At 43.7% G+C, this 17,044-nt stretch overlaps 1 protein-coding gene across 2 annotated transcripts in view; it reads right to left on the reverse strand.

Annotated features, from left to right (window-relative positions):
- The window catches only part of GABBR2 (gamma-aminobutyric acid type B receptor subunit 2), a 474,253-nt gene extending 461,637 nt beyond the window's left edge, over positions 1-12,616 (reverse strand). Inside the window, exon 1 of one of the 2 annotated variants that reach the window (XM_051812706.1) lies at positions 11,617-12,616. In XM_051812706.1, coding sequence (XP_051668666.1) covers positions 11,617-11,931 — 315 coding nt within the window. In that variant the 5' untranslated portion in view covers positions 11,932-12,616. The remainder of the gene's footprint in view (positions 1-11,616) is intronic. The other variant, XM_051812705.1, reaches the window with a different exon arrangement.
- Positions 12,617-17,044: the final 4,428 nt, after the last annotated feature.

A 17,044-nucleotide genomic window follows, 5' to 3' on the forward strand; every position in this document is an offset into this window, starting at 1 on the left:
CATGGGACTCCACTGAGTCATAGTTTTGGCCCATATGTAGGTAACAAAAAAACGTGCTTTGACTACCCAGTGTGCTCCTCTGTGTTCAAAAAAACACCAATCTGCCAGCACATCTTACACGACCCCCGTTGCTCAGGCAGTGGCTTTAAATTCATGAGAGAGCACAGGTATATCAGAGGTTATGAAATCATATTCAGCACCATATGGATGGACATACATTTTGGGGAACATCACCTTATTCTATAGATGTGTGACTGGTTTCAGCCTAGACAAGTATTTTTTCTCTCCTTGAGCTACTTCTGTGTGTCCTCAGCATTGCTGCATTTAACCCATGCCTCACAAAGAAGCAAACAAGATTATGTACTTGAGCAGCCTCCTGTTACTTGTGTCCTTGACAGAAACCTTAACTATCTAACCAGATGATCGTTTCTTATATAGTATTTTTATTGCTAATTAATCCTGTAATACTTTTGGAAAAACAAGGCCATGTGTTTTCGTTTTGATTGATAAAATAATCATGTTTACTGTGCTCATGACACAGGTATAATTTTTGGGTTTAGAATAGCATCTTTCTTACATCCCTTTCTCAAATGGGATGCTGAATTTCCACAATCATTTGAAATAGCACTAATTTTGAAACTTAACTTCAGTGTCAGAAAATGAAGGCTATTTCATTTTGAACTCTGCCTTCCTCACTGTTCTGGGAGGTTTTACCAAAGGTAAATAACTGTTGTTCAGCACAGTAAGGTAGATTTTACAAGATCTAGCTGAAAGGCTTAGGACAGAACTGGTGACCAGATGACTCACTGTTGGCATCTCCTTTGTGAGATCCACACAAACTGAGTAATTTTCAGAGTGGGAAACTGTAGGAGGAAATTGTGCTCTCTTGTAGAAGCACAGTCCCTGAGAATCTAAAAATAGAAGAAAACCCAAACACCTGGCATAAAAGTATTGCCCATAACCAATATTTTCCAAAGGAAAAAGGAGAAATCTTCTCAGTGTTGTCCTCCTCTATCACATTATCCTCTGCTTTGATAGCATTTTAAATTCAGTTCCCAATCCCCTGATCAGTATTTTTGAACTGTAAATCACTTAGAGTTATTAGTTCATGTAAAAGGTTGACTACAGAGTGTATTAACTATGTTAAAGGCTGGCTATATATTTAAGCTATATGTCACCTCATGCCTCCCACACACAGTTTCCTCCCCCTTGAGTAACACCCATTAACATTTATAGGATGTTCTAATCCCAGCCTCATATGTTAGTTTTTTCAAAGTAGGTAATCATTCACCCTTCTTGTCCCACATGTCTCTGCTCTTGCTGCTTAATCGCTTAGTGTAATTGGAGTACAGAGCACTTGCACATCCTAAGAAACCTTGGTGATATATTGGAAACCAATGCATTTATTATGGATGGCAACTCCTGTTCTTGTACTGAGACCAAGCCTCTACCCATTGCCAAGAGCAGCTTTAATATCAATACACTATTATCTGCTGTAATGTGTCCCAGCTTTCTAAGTAGCTGGTTGTTCAGCTAAAATTATTTACCTCCCACAGCATCACCCAAATGACCAGGCAGTGTATGTTGAACTGCTCTACCAAGACTGATCAGATTTGCTTGTAGCTAGAGAGACTCACTTGGAGAAGGCAAATGAAAATTTATTTTTGCTGCAAATCCTAGTGTTTCACTCCTCATGTGTAGCCTGAAAATCCCATCTCTGCCTCCTTTCCCTATTTCCCAGCAGTGCAGCACAAAGATCAAATTAATTTCCTCCATTCTGAACAGGAGGCTTGAAGAAAACAGATAAAATTACTAGTATATACGGTAACAGTGAGATTATTCCTGAAGTAACAGATCAAATTCTAGTAGCAGCACTTTGAGAATGAAGATGACAAATTGTAAAAGATTGAAAGACACAAGAACACATCAAAATCTGAGAGAAAAAAACACAACACCCAAAAGCCAATTCAGTCTATCTAGTCTAATGTTCAGAGGTGGCTTAATCTGTAATTTGATCCATAGTAGATGAAAAAACGATTTCTAGTAATGCCAAAATTTTGAACTCAAGGATTAAGGAAAACTCACTTTTACCCTTCAGTAAACTATCCCCTTTTAATGAAATTATCTTTACTATATCTGATAAAAAAGTTGTTTGCTGCAGTAACTACTCTAAGGGCTTCTGCTGACATTGAGACACCTCCCGATAGCCACCAGTGACATAATTGTGCCAGCCATATAGACCTGCCTTGAGTAACAAGACCCCAGGGAAATTGCACTCCCACCATGTCACTCCTTTTGTTTACATCATACAAGCTGTTATTTTTGCCAAGGTCAAACACATCATTTTCAGATATGTGTTCATTATAAAAAATACTATTTTTTAATTGTCTGGTTTTTAAAAATATCTGTACCTTGCATATTTCTCAACTACAAGATCTGAGATGTAATAATCTAATTCTACGGGATATTTAATATGCTACTGATTCTGAAAGGATCTCCATCCTAAAGGCTGAACAAAATCAGCATTTTATTCCATCAGGCAGTCTAAAACTTTAAAGCAAGTAAGGATGAATGCCTTTGGTCTTAATTAAAAGTGGCAATTCTAGGTCTCCTCCTCATAGAAGCACGTCGCATTTTTATAGGTGGGCTGGCTTTCTAAAGTGCTGAGCATTCAGCAATTCCCACTGTTGTTGACAGAAAATGCAAATCACTCGGTGGTTTTGGAAAGCAAATCTTTAGTTCAGGGAGCTGACTGGAAACTCTTTTTCTTTTGTTTTGTTTTTTTCCTGTGGCAAAAAAAAAAAAAAAAAGAAGTGATCTGGAGCTGATACTATTAGCATGCTTCACAGCAAGAAATAAGGAGCAGAGGGGAGCTTGGCTAAGTTTAAAGATCTGGAATGCAAAACTTTTTCTATCACTTATGTAGTGGTACCTATTCCTACTTAATTTACATTACTTAATTTACATTAATTTACTACATTGCACAAAGTCTTCTTGCCGCTAGAGCATCCCTCCAGATTAGATTCTTACCAAAAACATGGAATTTTTAGAAAGGGAGAAAGTTGGATTTCTTTCTTGGTCAACCTCCTGTAAATTATTAATACTTAGGGCTTGCCACATTTACAGGGAAAAGTGGAAAGCAAAACCCAAGATGCTTTTACAGAACTTCAAAATTACATAGAAGACCCGACAGAAACACAGAGCTTAATATTTTTATACCCTATGTGTATACAAAAATATCCCTACTTGATGCTGTTAGATACACAACAGCGCACGTTTGAATCAGAGTGCTTGAAAAATGTTATGTATTTTGTACCACACCAAGTGTTAGTCTGTCAAAAACTGTCCCTTCATATAGAGTAAAAATTGTAAAGAGAGAGATGTATTCTTTGCTAGAAAAACATTTAATTCTCTGTGAAAACAGGAGTAGTAAACAGTGGAAAGGAAGTTAATTAGCATCCCAAAAGGGGCCTCTTACTACTTCTCCCTGGAGGTTTTGGATGCAAAATGGTTACTTAGACACCTATTGTGTGTATGAATCTTCACATAATTCTGTAGTTCAATGAAGCTGCAGCAGAAGCTGAGGCCTATCCTAGATAAATGGTAAATTAAAGTACATAACTACTTTAAGGACATAAAACATTCAACAAATAGATTTTTTTAGAGGTACATGGTTGTGATTATTTAAAAAAAAATTGAGACTCTGGAAATAATCAGGCAGACAGGATGAGTTCCTCTGATGAGGATTGTGACAAAATAGGTCTTACAAAAATGGTGGATGTAAGGAAGAAAATGAGTTTAGCAAGAATTAAAAAAATGTTCTGCAGAACCAGCTACTCGGTGGCAGAGCACATGAATCCAGCAGACCCAGCTTGCAAAGAAGGAGGCAAACAAGGTTTTCACGTATGGTCTGCGACAACCCGGCAAAGGGAAGAAAACTTCTGATTCCATCAGGATCTAATCCACCAGAGCCCTTCATGTATGGTCTGAATCCCCTGGATAGCCCTAAAAGCCAGAAAGCCTTCAACCCACAGTCTTCCCAGTGATGTCCCGGGTCTGTAGCCAGGAAGGCATTGCAGGGCGAGTAGTGAATGCAAAAACCGGGAGCTGCTCTCTCACAGCCCTCAGCGGCTGCAGGGTCAGCAGAGTTTAAGCTGGAAATAGCAATGGACTTTTAAAGGGATTTCAGGCAAATCACAGGGAGAAGTTTTCCAGGAAGGAGGATTTGGGGGGATCATTAAGACAAGATCTGAAGGTTTTCTAAAGTACATATTCTAGTTGGCAGTGAAGCAGGCAGAAATCCCCAAGTGAAATACATGGACTATATTGTAAGAGGTGGAAAATCCTAATGGTCTTCTGATCTTAGAACTCATTAATTATTTAAGGGAAGTACCATGGCCATAGTAGGAAATCTAAGTTTTCTAATCCTATCCCTCAAACTCGTGATGTTCACTTTAAAGCAATTAGTCCATTATCTGGGCCTTCATCTCCCAGGAGCCTCAGTAACAACAATTTGGATAACCCTGCTGAATTAGCCCTCATATTCTTCATTCTTTGTGAGTATAATTTTCAGGCAGGAGGTGGATATTTGCCTTTAATTTGATATTTGATATTTGCCTCTTCACATTTGAAAAAACTTATTTGAAAAATACTATGGATAAAATTGTCGGAAATTTTAGGCCGATGATTATGAAAAACTAATGGCACAGAAACTGGACATCAATCACAGACTTCGAAATAAGATTACATGGTTATTCCATCACAAGGGGCAAAAAAAGAAATTAAAAAAGTGTTTGCCAGTCAGTATGTCCCATTTCCACTCAACAGGCAGTATGAAGCAGTCCCCAAATACAGCAGATCTTAGCCACAGCAAAACCTTCTGCAAGCAGAGAAATTCCCGATTAGCAAAGAACACAGCCTACAAGTGTCAGTGGCATGGCAAGGGAAGACAGAGCTTGACTGCAAATATATTCCACCTACTCTTAGGGGCACTACCTTATTTAAGTCAGAGCAATGGTGTGGCTGAACCAGGCTGCTTCAGGAGTCAGGCTACAGATCGATTAATGCTGAAGTCTGGGGATCATGAAAGTACTGCAAATCTCATTTCTAGCTCAGCTAGACCCACAAATCATAGAACAGCACATTGGGTTCCTGAAAATCTTGAGATCTGTGACTGACTTAGTTCCAAGATACTTAGTATGAAAATAAATTCAAACCAATATGATGTATGTGCACTGTACCATCTCAGTTTGGAATCCCAATTTGAAATATTCCTACTGCAATATAAGGGGCTGATGTATATTAACACACATCTCCACAGGACTGAGTCACACCCGTGCTGACCAACCTCAGTGCACCTCTCTGCTACCCCCAGCTGTTTCAAAAACTATCTGAGACAAAATGGATCACAGAGGGTTGTCCCACCACTTGATTCCCTGAACCAGACTTCTGTATGTAATGGTTCAACCCTTCCTAAGGAAAAGTATCTTCTTTCCTGTGATAGCAATGGTCTCCACTTGAGTTTTCATGAAAGAGCTGTTTGGCTCCCAGCTTCTTCAGTTTGCTCAAATGCATTTTTCTTCTGCTGTATGCCATGGAAAGGCCCATAGAGCAATGAAATGAAAAGCAGAGAATAAAGCTTGGCATGCACATGCATTGTCATGCTCAGATCATTAAAGTGAGATGGTGTTTTGTAGCCTTGATATGCAATGCTATTTATGTTTTCATCCTAAATAGTTACACGTATTTAATAAAATCAATATAAATAGTGCATGGACAACTTTCTTTGTGAATGCCATCATTAAATCTCTCTCATCTAGCTCCTTCCTCTCCCTTTTCCTGTCGCAAATATTTTCTTCACAGTTACCACCAGGATATTACACCCCATATTTTCCACAAACTTGAGTAAATCACTCTGGTTGATAACCATATCAGAAGATAGGGCCTTCCCCCTCTTTCTTCAATTGTAAATGGAAACTCCTTCCTAGATTTATTCAAAAAATAATTTTTCCCTGCTGATGGAGTGTGTTTGGCATTTGAATCAAAAGATTCCATAACAGTGTGTTTTGCAGTATGCATAGAATAAGTTATACAAGAAATTGCAAGACATATGCCAGAAACTGATTTTAATCTCTTTGAAGAGATATTTAGAGGATATACATTCTGCAGGTCTGGGATCCGCACCCAGAGGAGTGGGTGCAGTGAATACATGATTTCTCTCCTCTCCCCACCCACATCTTAACATCAGCAGAGAAGCCAGCATAGAATTAACATAAACACTTAACTTTTAGATTATTCCCTCCAAGTTTAAAAAACTCTAAAGCAAAAAGAGGTTATGTTGCAAATGGAGTCCTATTACGTGAAAGTCAAAGGGGACACTGACTATTTAAAGAAATATGTCCCTCCCAAGCAGAACGTTGTCAGCAGAGCAGACAGTGATCGTCACCGTACACGTAACGTATTGCATTTTAATGCCACAATCTCTGCAAATATCAGACAGCGCAAGTACTTGGTAATATTAAAAGGTAAGAAATTACCCAACTATCTCAACATATGCCAGACACAGGCTCACCTGATGATACAAGAAAAAATGTCTGCCAGTTCTGTCTGCTATAAACTGGACTCCCTTTCAGGCTCTGATGTCTCCTGTGTATTCAGCTGTTACTCTTAGAAGACCACACCACCACCTTGTTTGTTCCATTTTGAGCACTACAAAAATGAAAATAAGGCTCCAGACAATTTAGTACTCAGAGCATTCACAGGCATGACAGGGCTTACCCCCAGGAGCCCCACTTGACTTTGGTACACCATGCTTCCCTTGCGAATCCAGCTGCTGCTGAAGTGACTTCAATCTATGCCTCCTAAGACAAAGGGCCTTATCCACACATGGCATGCACTTCTTTTTGTTTATGGGGGGGAGGGAACTGAGGAGGGGGGGGGACAAGGGGGTTGCTCCCTTGCTCAGTTCTTTTGTTGTAGAGTTTTTCAGACAGCAACTAGTAGCTATTTGTCCCTCTGTGAGGACTGTTATATGCTATTGAACACTGAGCTCCAGTGAACAGATACCTTATTTTCCATCACTGACACAAACCTGCTCTTCTGTTTCCAGAATATATTCCCCATCCTTAGCAAAAATAAACACTTCTCTTACTTCCACTTGCAGGAACAAGACATGAGTCAACTTTGTTGACACTACTCATGACTGGACTTTCTGGAAAAAGCATCTTTATTTGGAGGCTTGGGGTCTTTTAAATTTTAGAACAGCTGGCGAGAATGACACAAACTGGTGCATGGCCTGTACAACTTTCTTAAGCTTTAAGAGTTTTACTGAAAAGACAAGTAATTTTTTTAGTAAAAGAAGAAAACAGAGAGAAAGTCTACATATAATACACCTAGACTGTAATTTCTTATCAGATGAATTAAGCAAGACACTTTCTACTTAGTTACAGAACAGAAAAAGGTAAATATGTATCAAATGTCAAAAAGCTCACATTTGCCTTCAGATTTTGCGGAGTCCTGTGCATTTTCCAGAGCTCCCTCTTCTATGCCAACCTGCTATTTAAAGGTATTAGAGTGTATTATTACACGAAGAGGAGATTATATCATGATTACCACAAGTTATTTGCTGTAGGTAGAGAAAAAGAAATAATCTCATCCCCAGAGTATGAATATTCTTCTCCCTTTGTAATAATATACCCACTTACTTCTGTAAGACTTTTTTTTTCAGCTTGTCAAGACTCACTTGGATCTTCAGAAACAAGTGACAGAATGCTAACTTGCATACACTGCTTTCTTGACTATACATGTTAAGATTCAAAACAAATTCACACTGTCTATGCACCACTTGCAGCACTGCTCCTACAAGAAATCAGAAAATATGTTGCATATTTGAGGGAAGAGGTCCAGATGTAGAAGGGTAGATATCCAAATTCCATTAAAGCCCTTGTCTTCTTCCACGATGCCTCTTCCTCTAGTTCCTGTAAGGTTATTTTTTCCCTGATGCAAATTAATACTGTTGAAAGTTATAATATTGTCTACTAGATGCTTAATTCTTTTCTTTTAACGTTATTCTGCTTTTTTGGCCTCTAACATAGGTGTGTCAGTGTGCTTTAGCTGAAATCATCTTTCCTGATTTACATGAAGTTGTGAGCTTTGTCTAGTGTATGAAGAGCTTTTTCTTTCATTATTTTGTGAAACATTTCTTTGTATATTCAACCAACTAAAGCTACAATCACTGGGATGGAAAAAAGGAAGACATACCGTATCATCGCCATTGATCCAAAGCCATGAACTATCAAGCACCCTTAACTTCTAGGACCTGGTCCAAGGGCTGCTGGAATCAGTGCATTACTGCCATTAATTTCAATGGGGTTTGGATGAGACTCTTTAGAGAAGATTGCTTCATAAATCCTCGAGTTTCTAAAACAACATAACTATGAAATTTTGCCTGAGAGTCTCATCTAGTGTGAGACTCCTGCTCTCATTAAAATGAACAGTAAAAATTGAAGTCACTAACTTAGACAAGAGTTCTGCAAATGCCTACACCTGAGCTTTGTTTTATTGACTGCGACTAAGTAGGAATGCCTAAATAGATAGAGATGCCCATGGAGTAGCAAAACAGAGTTTACCAAACTGGATCAGGATCATACTCCAAGTACATTTAATCTCAAAAAATACCCAAGACAGAAGCCTCTGCACTTTTTTACTTGAGGTAGCCTGTGATCATATTTCATAACAAAGATGTAATTCACACAATCTCAACTGAGACATAAACTAAGGATTGTATTTAAGTGCTTCATTCAATTTAAATGCTTTGAAAAACACTAGAGCTGCTGCTCATGTCCTCAAAGGTTAGTGAGTTCAACTGCTGACAAACAGCAGTCAAACTTAGCAGGAATACCGCAATTCTTTAAGATGGGTTTGTCAGAAAGTAAAGGCATTATAATGCTTCATTATACAAACCAGAAATATCAAGCAAGCTAGAATATTCAGTTCAATTCTGACAGAAAGGTACTTGAATGCATAATTAAAAAAAATCCGATATTTTTATTTTCATTATTATTTTTCACAAGCTTTTAGTTAAAGTATTATAGAAAATTGCAATACAAAGATCAGATTGCAAAAATAAGGGAGTTTGGAAAGACACAAGGGAGAATACACAATCACTGCCGTACATTTCCTAAGCATTATAAATATGCTGCAATTTTTTCTCAAACCATTAAAAAAATCCCATGTGTTCAAGGCTCTACATTCTCTCTTTCAAGAGCCAACAATGTCACAAGCACCACCTGTGAAGCCCTGAGAGGGAGAACTACTCCCTGGTTTGTGATTATGCAATGATAAGGATCCAGGCCCTTCAGGCATATCTATTTATTGGCGGCCTCAGAAAATAGGCTGAGGATCAAGTGGGCATGATGAGCCAGCTACCCTTCTGCTTACTGTAAGTGCACTGAAGGAGTAAGGTAATGTCTGAACCAAGTGAAAAAGTTTGCACTGCCATTATGTATTTAATGGCTATTCCAGACATTAGTCTGTTCCGTTTTGGTGCAATCTTCATGAACACTAAGTTATTTACTTGTCACTATTAAGCATGCAATAATAATCCAACCATACTCCAAACATATGCGTTCGCCTGACTTAACATTCCACAGCCATCCAATTATTAATTGCTTAAAAGCATTCAAAGCAACACAGCAGGCTGGCAACATGACCCTGATTCCTTATGTCCCTAGAGTACAAAACAGTAAAAATGCAATTTTTAAGAAACTGATACTCATTCCAGAACAAACAGGGCATTTCCCTCACAGACACCCCCCCTCCGAATATTTTAATGATATTTTAATGATAACTAGTTCAGAACCCAAAATCTTTATTAAAAACTTCAAAATATTTTGACTGCAATGAAGTGCAGCACCTTATTCATTATGATGTTACTGTATGAAGAAAGATCTACCTAGGCTTCTCTACTTCCTAGGCATATGTCGTTTTTATAATAGTTCCATCCAAGGGAAGAACTAATATAGAACAATGTAATGAAAATGGGATTAGAACTGTGATTTTTTCCTAACACGCATCTCGCTTTACGAGACAGGTAGTGCCATTCAGAAAATCCCCCATAATTCTTTTCATTATGATTGCAGAGTTCCCTGAGATTCATTTTTTTTTAAGGAAACAAGCATCTACTCTAGCCTGATCTAGCCTATTCCCTGTCAATATCTCAGTCTTGTTCACACAACAGGATGGCAGAGTGCTCCTTCCTAAGGAGCACATCTTCAGCAGTATTGCTCTCCATGCATTGCTGCTTAGAGGTATCTAAAAAAATACTATGACAAATTTATGTCAATAAAAAGCAGCCACCCTGCAAGGAGAGGCTTTTGGTAGCCGTTTTGGGGACAGAAACACTATCACGGAAGTGGTACAGCCTGTCATCGCCGCTCTCAGCTTGGTCGCCCCGGACACTGAGAACCGAAGGGGAGCAGACAGGGGCTTCCTTAAATTACAGGCAGGGAGATTTTCAGCAGTCACTCGATTTACCCGGGGTTGTCTTGGAAGCGAGCCCCGGCCGCCAGCATTACACAAGAAGCGACTGCCATCTTCAGGGGAGCGCCGGTACCGGACCCGCGCGTACCCTCCGCAAACACACCGGTACTGAAGTTACGACCAAAATCAAAGGCAGTTGTGGGCGAGTGGCGGTGGCAACCAACTCGACAAAGCCCTCGCTTTGCTCCCTGCCTCTCCCCCCCAAGTAAATGGAAGATGTTTCTCCGCGAAGCACGCCGCAGGACTCCCTCTTCTCCCATCCCTGACGGCTGGCCGTGGGCAGCGCTCCGGAACGGGGCGTCTCGCAGGCATCCCGCTGCGCTGCTGGGCGCTCGGCGGGGACCGGGACTGCAAATTTAACTCTTTCCGAGGAGCCAGCGCCTCCGCGCCCCGCCGCCCACGTACTCCCGGGCGGGCGCTTAGCCGCTCCTGCCGCGCCGGCCGGAGGGCAGGGAGGGGGTAGACCCCGCGGAACCCTGCGAGAGCTTCCCCGCCTCCTTAAGCTACGGTCGCTGCCCGTCGCGTCCCCGCGCCGCATGGGATAAGCCGGGCTGGCAGCGTGTGCCGGCTGGCGGAGCGGGGAATCGGAGCGGCCGGCGTGCATCTGTTGCTGAGCGGGTGGCGGCTGGCAGAGGGACCGCGGCCGCGGCTCCGCCGGGCGAGGAGGCAGAGCCTTCCTCCCACCGGTGTACGTGCGTGCCAAGGGCAGCAGATCCCAGTCACCGCCGCCACCAAGCACCTCCGGCACCCGCCCGGGCCCACCCCCGCGCTGTAGGCGACTCCCGGGCAGGGGCGCCCCCGGGACGGCGAGGAGAGCCCCAGCTGCCGGGGGAGCCGCCGCTGACACTCTGGGCGCGCAGGATACGGTCCGCCGGCTCCGCGTCCTCCCCCTCCGCCGCCAGTCCCCCCACATCTGCCGGCAGCCCGCGGGGCTGGGCGGGCGAGGCGGCTCGGAGGCGCCGCGCACGGCCCCGCCGCCAGTCGCAGCCCCGGCCCGGGCGTCCGCGCTGCCCTTGCGCCCCTGCACCCGCAGCGCCCCGGGACTGGGCGGCGGCGCGGGGCCCGCGGCGTCCCTACCTCTGTGTCGTAGAGCCGCAGGTCTAGGAAATAGGGGTTGAGCAGAGACTCGTTGCGGATCTGATCCATGGCCAGCTGCACGGCGGGCAGCACTCCCCGGCCGATCCTGCTCTTCTGGTCCTCCTCGGACTGGCTGAGTGGCATCAAGCCCATGATGGAGATCGGCGTGGTGGCGTTGGGGGGCAGCCCGGCCGCCCCCCGGGAGCTGCCCCGCGGCCAGCCCCAGCCCGGCGGCGCCCAGCCCAGGCACAGGAGCAGCAGTAGCATGGCAGGGTTGGAGGTAGCAGCGGCCGGTCTCCGCGGAGAGGGATGCATGCTGCTGGATCGGGGGGAGGAGGAGGACTGAGGGTGGGGAGACGGACAGAGCGGCGGAAGGGAGCTGAGCCCCTCTCAGTCCGGGCGCATCCCCCGGCGGCAGAAGCCAAGGCGGGAGAAAAAGAGCTGTCACTCTCCGCTTCCCCAGGAGCCTCGGGGTCTTCTCCTCTTCCCCCCCCCCCCCCCCCCTCTCCTGGCAATAATCCTTCTGGCAATGGCGCCCTACTCCTTCCCAGGTCTGCCAGCTGCAACCACCAGGAGCAATAAATAAATAAATAACCACCACCACCACGCACACTGACACGCTCCCCACCACCCTCCTCCGCTCTCCCCGGCAGCACAGCAAGGGAACGGGACCTGTCTCCCCGGCAGCTCTCCCCTTCTCCGCTCAGGGAGGGACAGCACCTCTCAGGAGCGGGGGGGGGAGCCGAGCAGCCCTCATTGAACACCTCCCTCCTTCCCCCTCCTCCTCCTCCAAAAGGGGGGGGAGGGGGGGGGAAGGATGCTCCGGCAGAAAACGCCGAAGAGGAAAAAGCCCCCCCTAGAGCCAGGGAGGCGGAGAAGGGGAGCGGTGCCGATCCGGGGCGGGGGTGCTAGTGCCGCATTCCGTGGGAGTCAGGGCAGCCCCCACCGCGGGCGGGAGGTGCCGCCTGCGCCCGTCCTTCGGGTCGGGCAGAGCCGCCGGGCAGGATGCGCGGCCGGGGACAGAGCAAAGTGTGCGGAGGCCGGGCCGGGCCGAGATCCCCTTCGTACGGTAGCAGCGTCCGCTGCCGGTGGGTCGGGCACCTTCTCCAGGTGGAGCTCCCGACGCGCGCGCAGGTGGGCGCGGGGAGGTGCGTGCGGTGGCCGCTGCCCATCCGCGGGCGCGGGGGGGGGGAGCGACCCGCGCACTGTCCCCACGCGCGACCCGCCTCGCACACGCACTCACACAGCCACTCACACGCACTCACACAGCCACTCACACGCACTCGCAGCCCCGCTGCCCGGCGCGGGAGGGCTCCGCGCACACTCCCCACCCGCCTCCGCGCACACGCGGCACGCAAGCCCGCTCCCACTCGGGATCGGCACCTCGCACACACGCACACGCGCAGGCAGCCCGGGCCACGGCAGCTCTGCGGCACGCAGGAGCCGCGCGTTTCGCAAGAGCAGAAGCCGGGATTTTTTTTATTTATTTATTTAATTTTTTTGACTGATTTCTTTTTTTCCCGCAGATTTTGGCGGTTTTTTGGGAGCCTGGCACGACTCGCGGCTACAAAAGAAAAAAAAAAATAAAATAAAAATTAAGGCTGCGGCAGGACTCTGAGCTCCCCCGAGGGCTGCTACAACCCTGCGAGTAGCCTGGGGGAGCCGAACCCTTTCCACACCTGTTCTCCCCAGTAGTTCCCTCCACATCTCAGTGGCCGTGGGGCATATCCCATATACAGCCCAAGGCTTTCTGCCTCGCTCCCAGCCTGTCCCCGCACCCCAGGGAACACATTCACACTGCCCACCCGCATCCCTGGTCTGCAGAGTCCCTGCACAGCAGTGTGCTGATCTGTTGCCTGGCGGGTGGATCCCACACAGGAGGCAGTACTGGCAAAATGCAAAACTTTTCTTAGCTCTCCCTTAGGCACCCCACTTTTTATACATATTCATAATTTTCCTGAGGTCACTCAGAGCAGAACTTTGAAGATCAACCTAATGCATCTAATTTATATCACATACACGATAGCAGTATCTGTGAATAAACTGGAAAGAATCTTCATGGATTAATAAATTCTAAGATCATAATGATCTGACCCTGGGCTAAAAGGCTTCAACCAGTAATTTCATAACACTTGCTGCTTTATAGCCTTTCCCTCAGAATGACATCCAGAAGCGTTGATTTTAAGGCATCTGTAATGAAGAGTCTACCACATCTCTTGATAAATCATTTCAATCATTAATAAGTTTGCTAAAAGGTGCAACTCATATTCAGTATCAATTTGTCTTATTCCAACTTTCAATCATTGGTTCTCACTATACCTTTATTAGCTTAAGGGGGCATAGTATTACTGATCTTCTCCCATGCACATGGCCTAAGATTAATCACACTTCGCTTTTGTAAAATAATTAGGCCAACATTCCCTCACCTCAAGAATCATTTCTGGAGGCAATTCCAAGGCATTTTGTGTGAACTGATCCTTCTAACCACATGACCTGCCAGCACTGGGCCATCAGCTGCAACCTCAGCACCTCCCTCAGCACCAACCAGTTCTGGAGGCTGGGCATGCTGGGAGAGCAACGGGCAAACCAGTCAGTGTATTGTCCTTGTGGGGATGCCTCTTTATCCAATAATCTACACTGTGTTTTGAATCCATGCTGCCTAAGCATGACCTACTTCTTTACTCCTGTGCACTTGATCTTGCACTAGAACAAATCAAACCATGAGCTTTATTTGTACAAGTGACTTGTCAAGCAGCTTGTTACCTGCAGACTTTTCAGTAACTCCTTTTCTGCCAGAAAATTGATTATTATGACACCAAGAACATTCCTAGGATGCCAACAGGAATAGGTGCCATATTGATTTTGTATAATGCTATTTTTAATCAGAATGTCATATGCTAAATCATGTTTTGCCATTCTCAACTTGATCTGCAATTGATACCAAGTTTGTCTGTTACAATCTCTTTCACAGAAAATCATTATTAACTCTTTTTACCCTGTGTCATTCCATGACTTTCTCCAGTTCTCCAGTACTTGGCTACCAAGACTACAGTTACTTGGATCAATTTGGTGATCATTTTACAATATTGGCAGTTTATTAGCACACACACATTGTCTCTGGAACATCAGCAGCTTTCTAAGGTTTTTTGGGGTTTTTTTTAAAGCAATTTCCCAGCTTTTGGAGAACTCAGTCGTTCTGAAAGAAAGCTTGAGTCCAGGTTCTGTGGTACAACAGAATTAACACCTTGAATATTATTAGCAGCTGGTTGATATCCTTCTTTGTTACTTCTGCAGCAGCAAATGTCCCTTTGTTAGCTGAAGAATGAAATGCATCTCCTCTCTTCTTTTCCAATACAGGTTGGAAAGAGTTATTGCACAGTTCTACTCAGCATAAAGTTCAAGGCTTGTCTTCGTGTGGGAGGCAAAGCCCAGCCACTGGCAGTGACCACACAGTGCACTAGGAAGGCCAGTGCTACAGAAGCAGGGCAAAGAAATGCACCTAGGAACTGCAGAAGTCTGGAGTATGGCTGGATATAATTTAAATCACACAAAGCTACACTTCAAATTACAGTATTTAACATTGTGGTACTTCTGACTTTAATCTGTTTGTCACTGCATTCCCTGTCAGTAAAACATGGGTGCTCCTCCTTCATGGTAATACAGTCAAGGCAAACTAATAAATATTTGGGAAACATTGAGGTACTGTAACATTCAAGTTCTACAAAAACAAACAAGCAAAACCCCAATCAACCAAAAAAACCAACCAACCAAAAAACCAATACAAAACAAAAATCCCCACAACTAAGAAAATAACTTTTATTTTTCAAGCTAGGGATTTATTATGGGGAAGTAAGTAAGACATATATTGAACAATGAGGATTAGGCATAGTAAATCTCTGAAGATTCTTCCTGTATATCAGTGAGGCACAAAAAAGACAGTTTCCACAACTTTTGTAAGAAAAATGTCAAAAACCAGGGAATATATTGCACAAAAATATTGTAATTAAAAATAATGGTGTAATAGATGCACTGAAGCTTACTTAGATTTCACAAAAACCTTTATTTCTTGCACTCAAATATTTAATTTGCAATCTGATAAAAAACTTTCATGTTGCACACATATGTTTTCAATAGGATTCTATGATAGTTAAATTTTTTTAAAGCCTGCTTCTTTCCAATTCTCAGCACCGAGAAATTTCTTCTTTCAAAGGCACTATCCTTTGTTTATGTATAACAGGTGGCCAGGTAACAGCTCATTTTAAATAAAAGGAGGCCTAAAGGAGAATTGCACCAAACTGCTTATTAAAGATTGTGTCAGACACAATTACTTGTACAGCTACCTTATTCTTTTTCATTAGAAATCCCCTGAATGTTTTGCTATCATGAAATTGGTAAAGTGCATTCCCTAGGATGAAATTCTCTGAAGCAGTGCACATCCTTTATCTGTCTTACAGCCTTTTTATGCAAAAAGGCTTTATATTCTCATTTGGTGGTCCACAGCAGACATCCTCTGCATCTGTTTATTCCTTGTTGGCTAAAATATCAGTTCACAAGAATTGGAAATCCTGTTCTCTTTACTTGAAAATCAAATGTCACTTTCCTCCTGGCATGTTACCCAGTCACTTCAGCATTTCAATCACATGAATCCTTCAACCATATTTCTGTAAAAACAGTGTCAAGTATCTTCCTGCTAATGATCACTTCCAATTTCTCAGTTATTACCAAGCCTTCTCACAGTGTAGGCACAGTTAACATTTTTGTTCTTTGTATATTCTTTATATTTGCTCATCACAGAGTACCTAATTAATTAATTTCACATTTAAGTATCTGTACTGGTACGACTCTCTTGACCACTTTTTCTTCAGTTGCAAATTAAGTATCTTCAGAGCATGGATAAAGTCAAGAAATCCAGAAAACTGATTTTTCCCTTAACATCAAGAAAGAAATTGCATCTGCTGCGAGTCCCTTCCACTCTGGGAGATGGTTTGATGCTACATGAAACCCATCAGGCCAGCAACTCACTTCCTGCATCTTGCATCTTCTTATTACTCTTGGAGTTTGAAGAGGTCACTGAGAAGGTCCTGCCCTGTTTTTGTCTCTACGCCCTTTGCAAACCCTGGAACCATGCGATTCATGTCAGTGCTGACTGGGACTGGTCTAATCAGGATTTGCCTATTCATAAAAATGTCACTGAGCAATGGATTGAAAAAAAGATTGAAAACTGTTGATCTAGGCATATTAATTTTAGTACTGCATATACATAAATAATGTTATTCCTCTGTAAATGGAAGGTGGAAGAATACTGTAATACTCAAACGCAGCTATTGCTGTAGCACTCTGACAAAACGGGGAAGGTCTGCTGTCCTTCTCCTCCCTCCCTCCCAAGGACTTTCCCACCTACCTCAGCTAATTTGATAGCACAAAGTTC

This window comes from Manacus candei, unplaced genomic scaffold (genome assembly GCF_025592945.1).
Source record: "Manacus candei isolate 608988 ecotype Guabito, Panama unplaced genomic scaffold, ASM2559294v1 h1tg000088l, whole genome shotgun sequence".
Lineage (NCBI taxonomy): Eukaryota > Metazoa > Chordata > Aves > Passeriformes > Pipridae > Manacus > Manacus candei.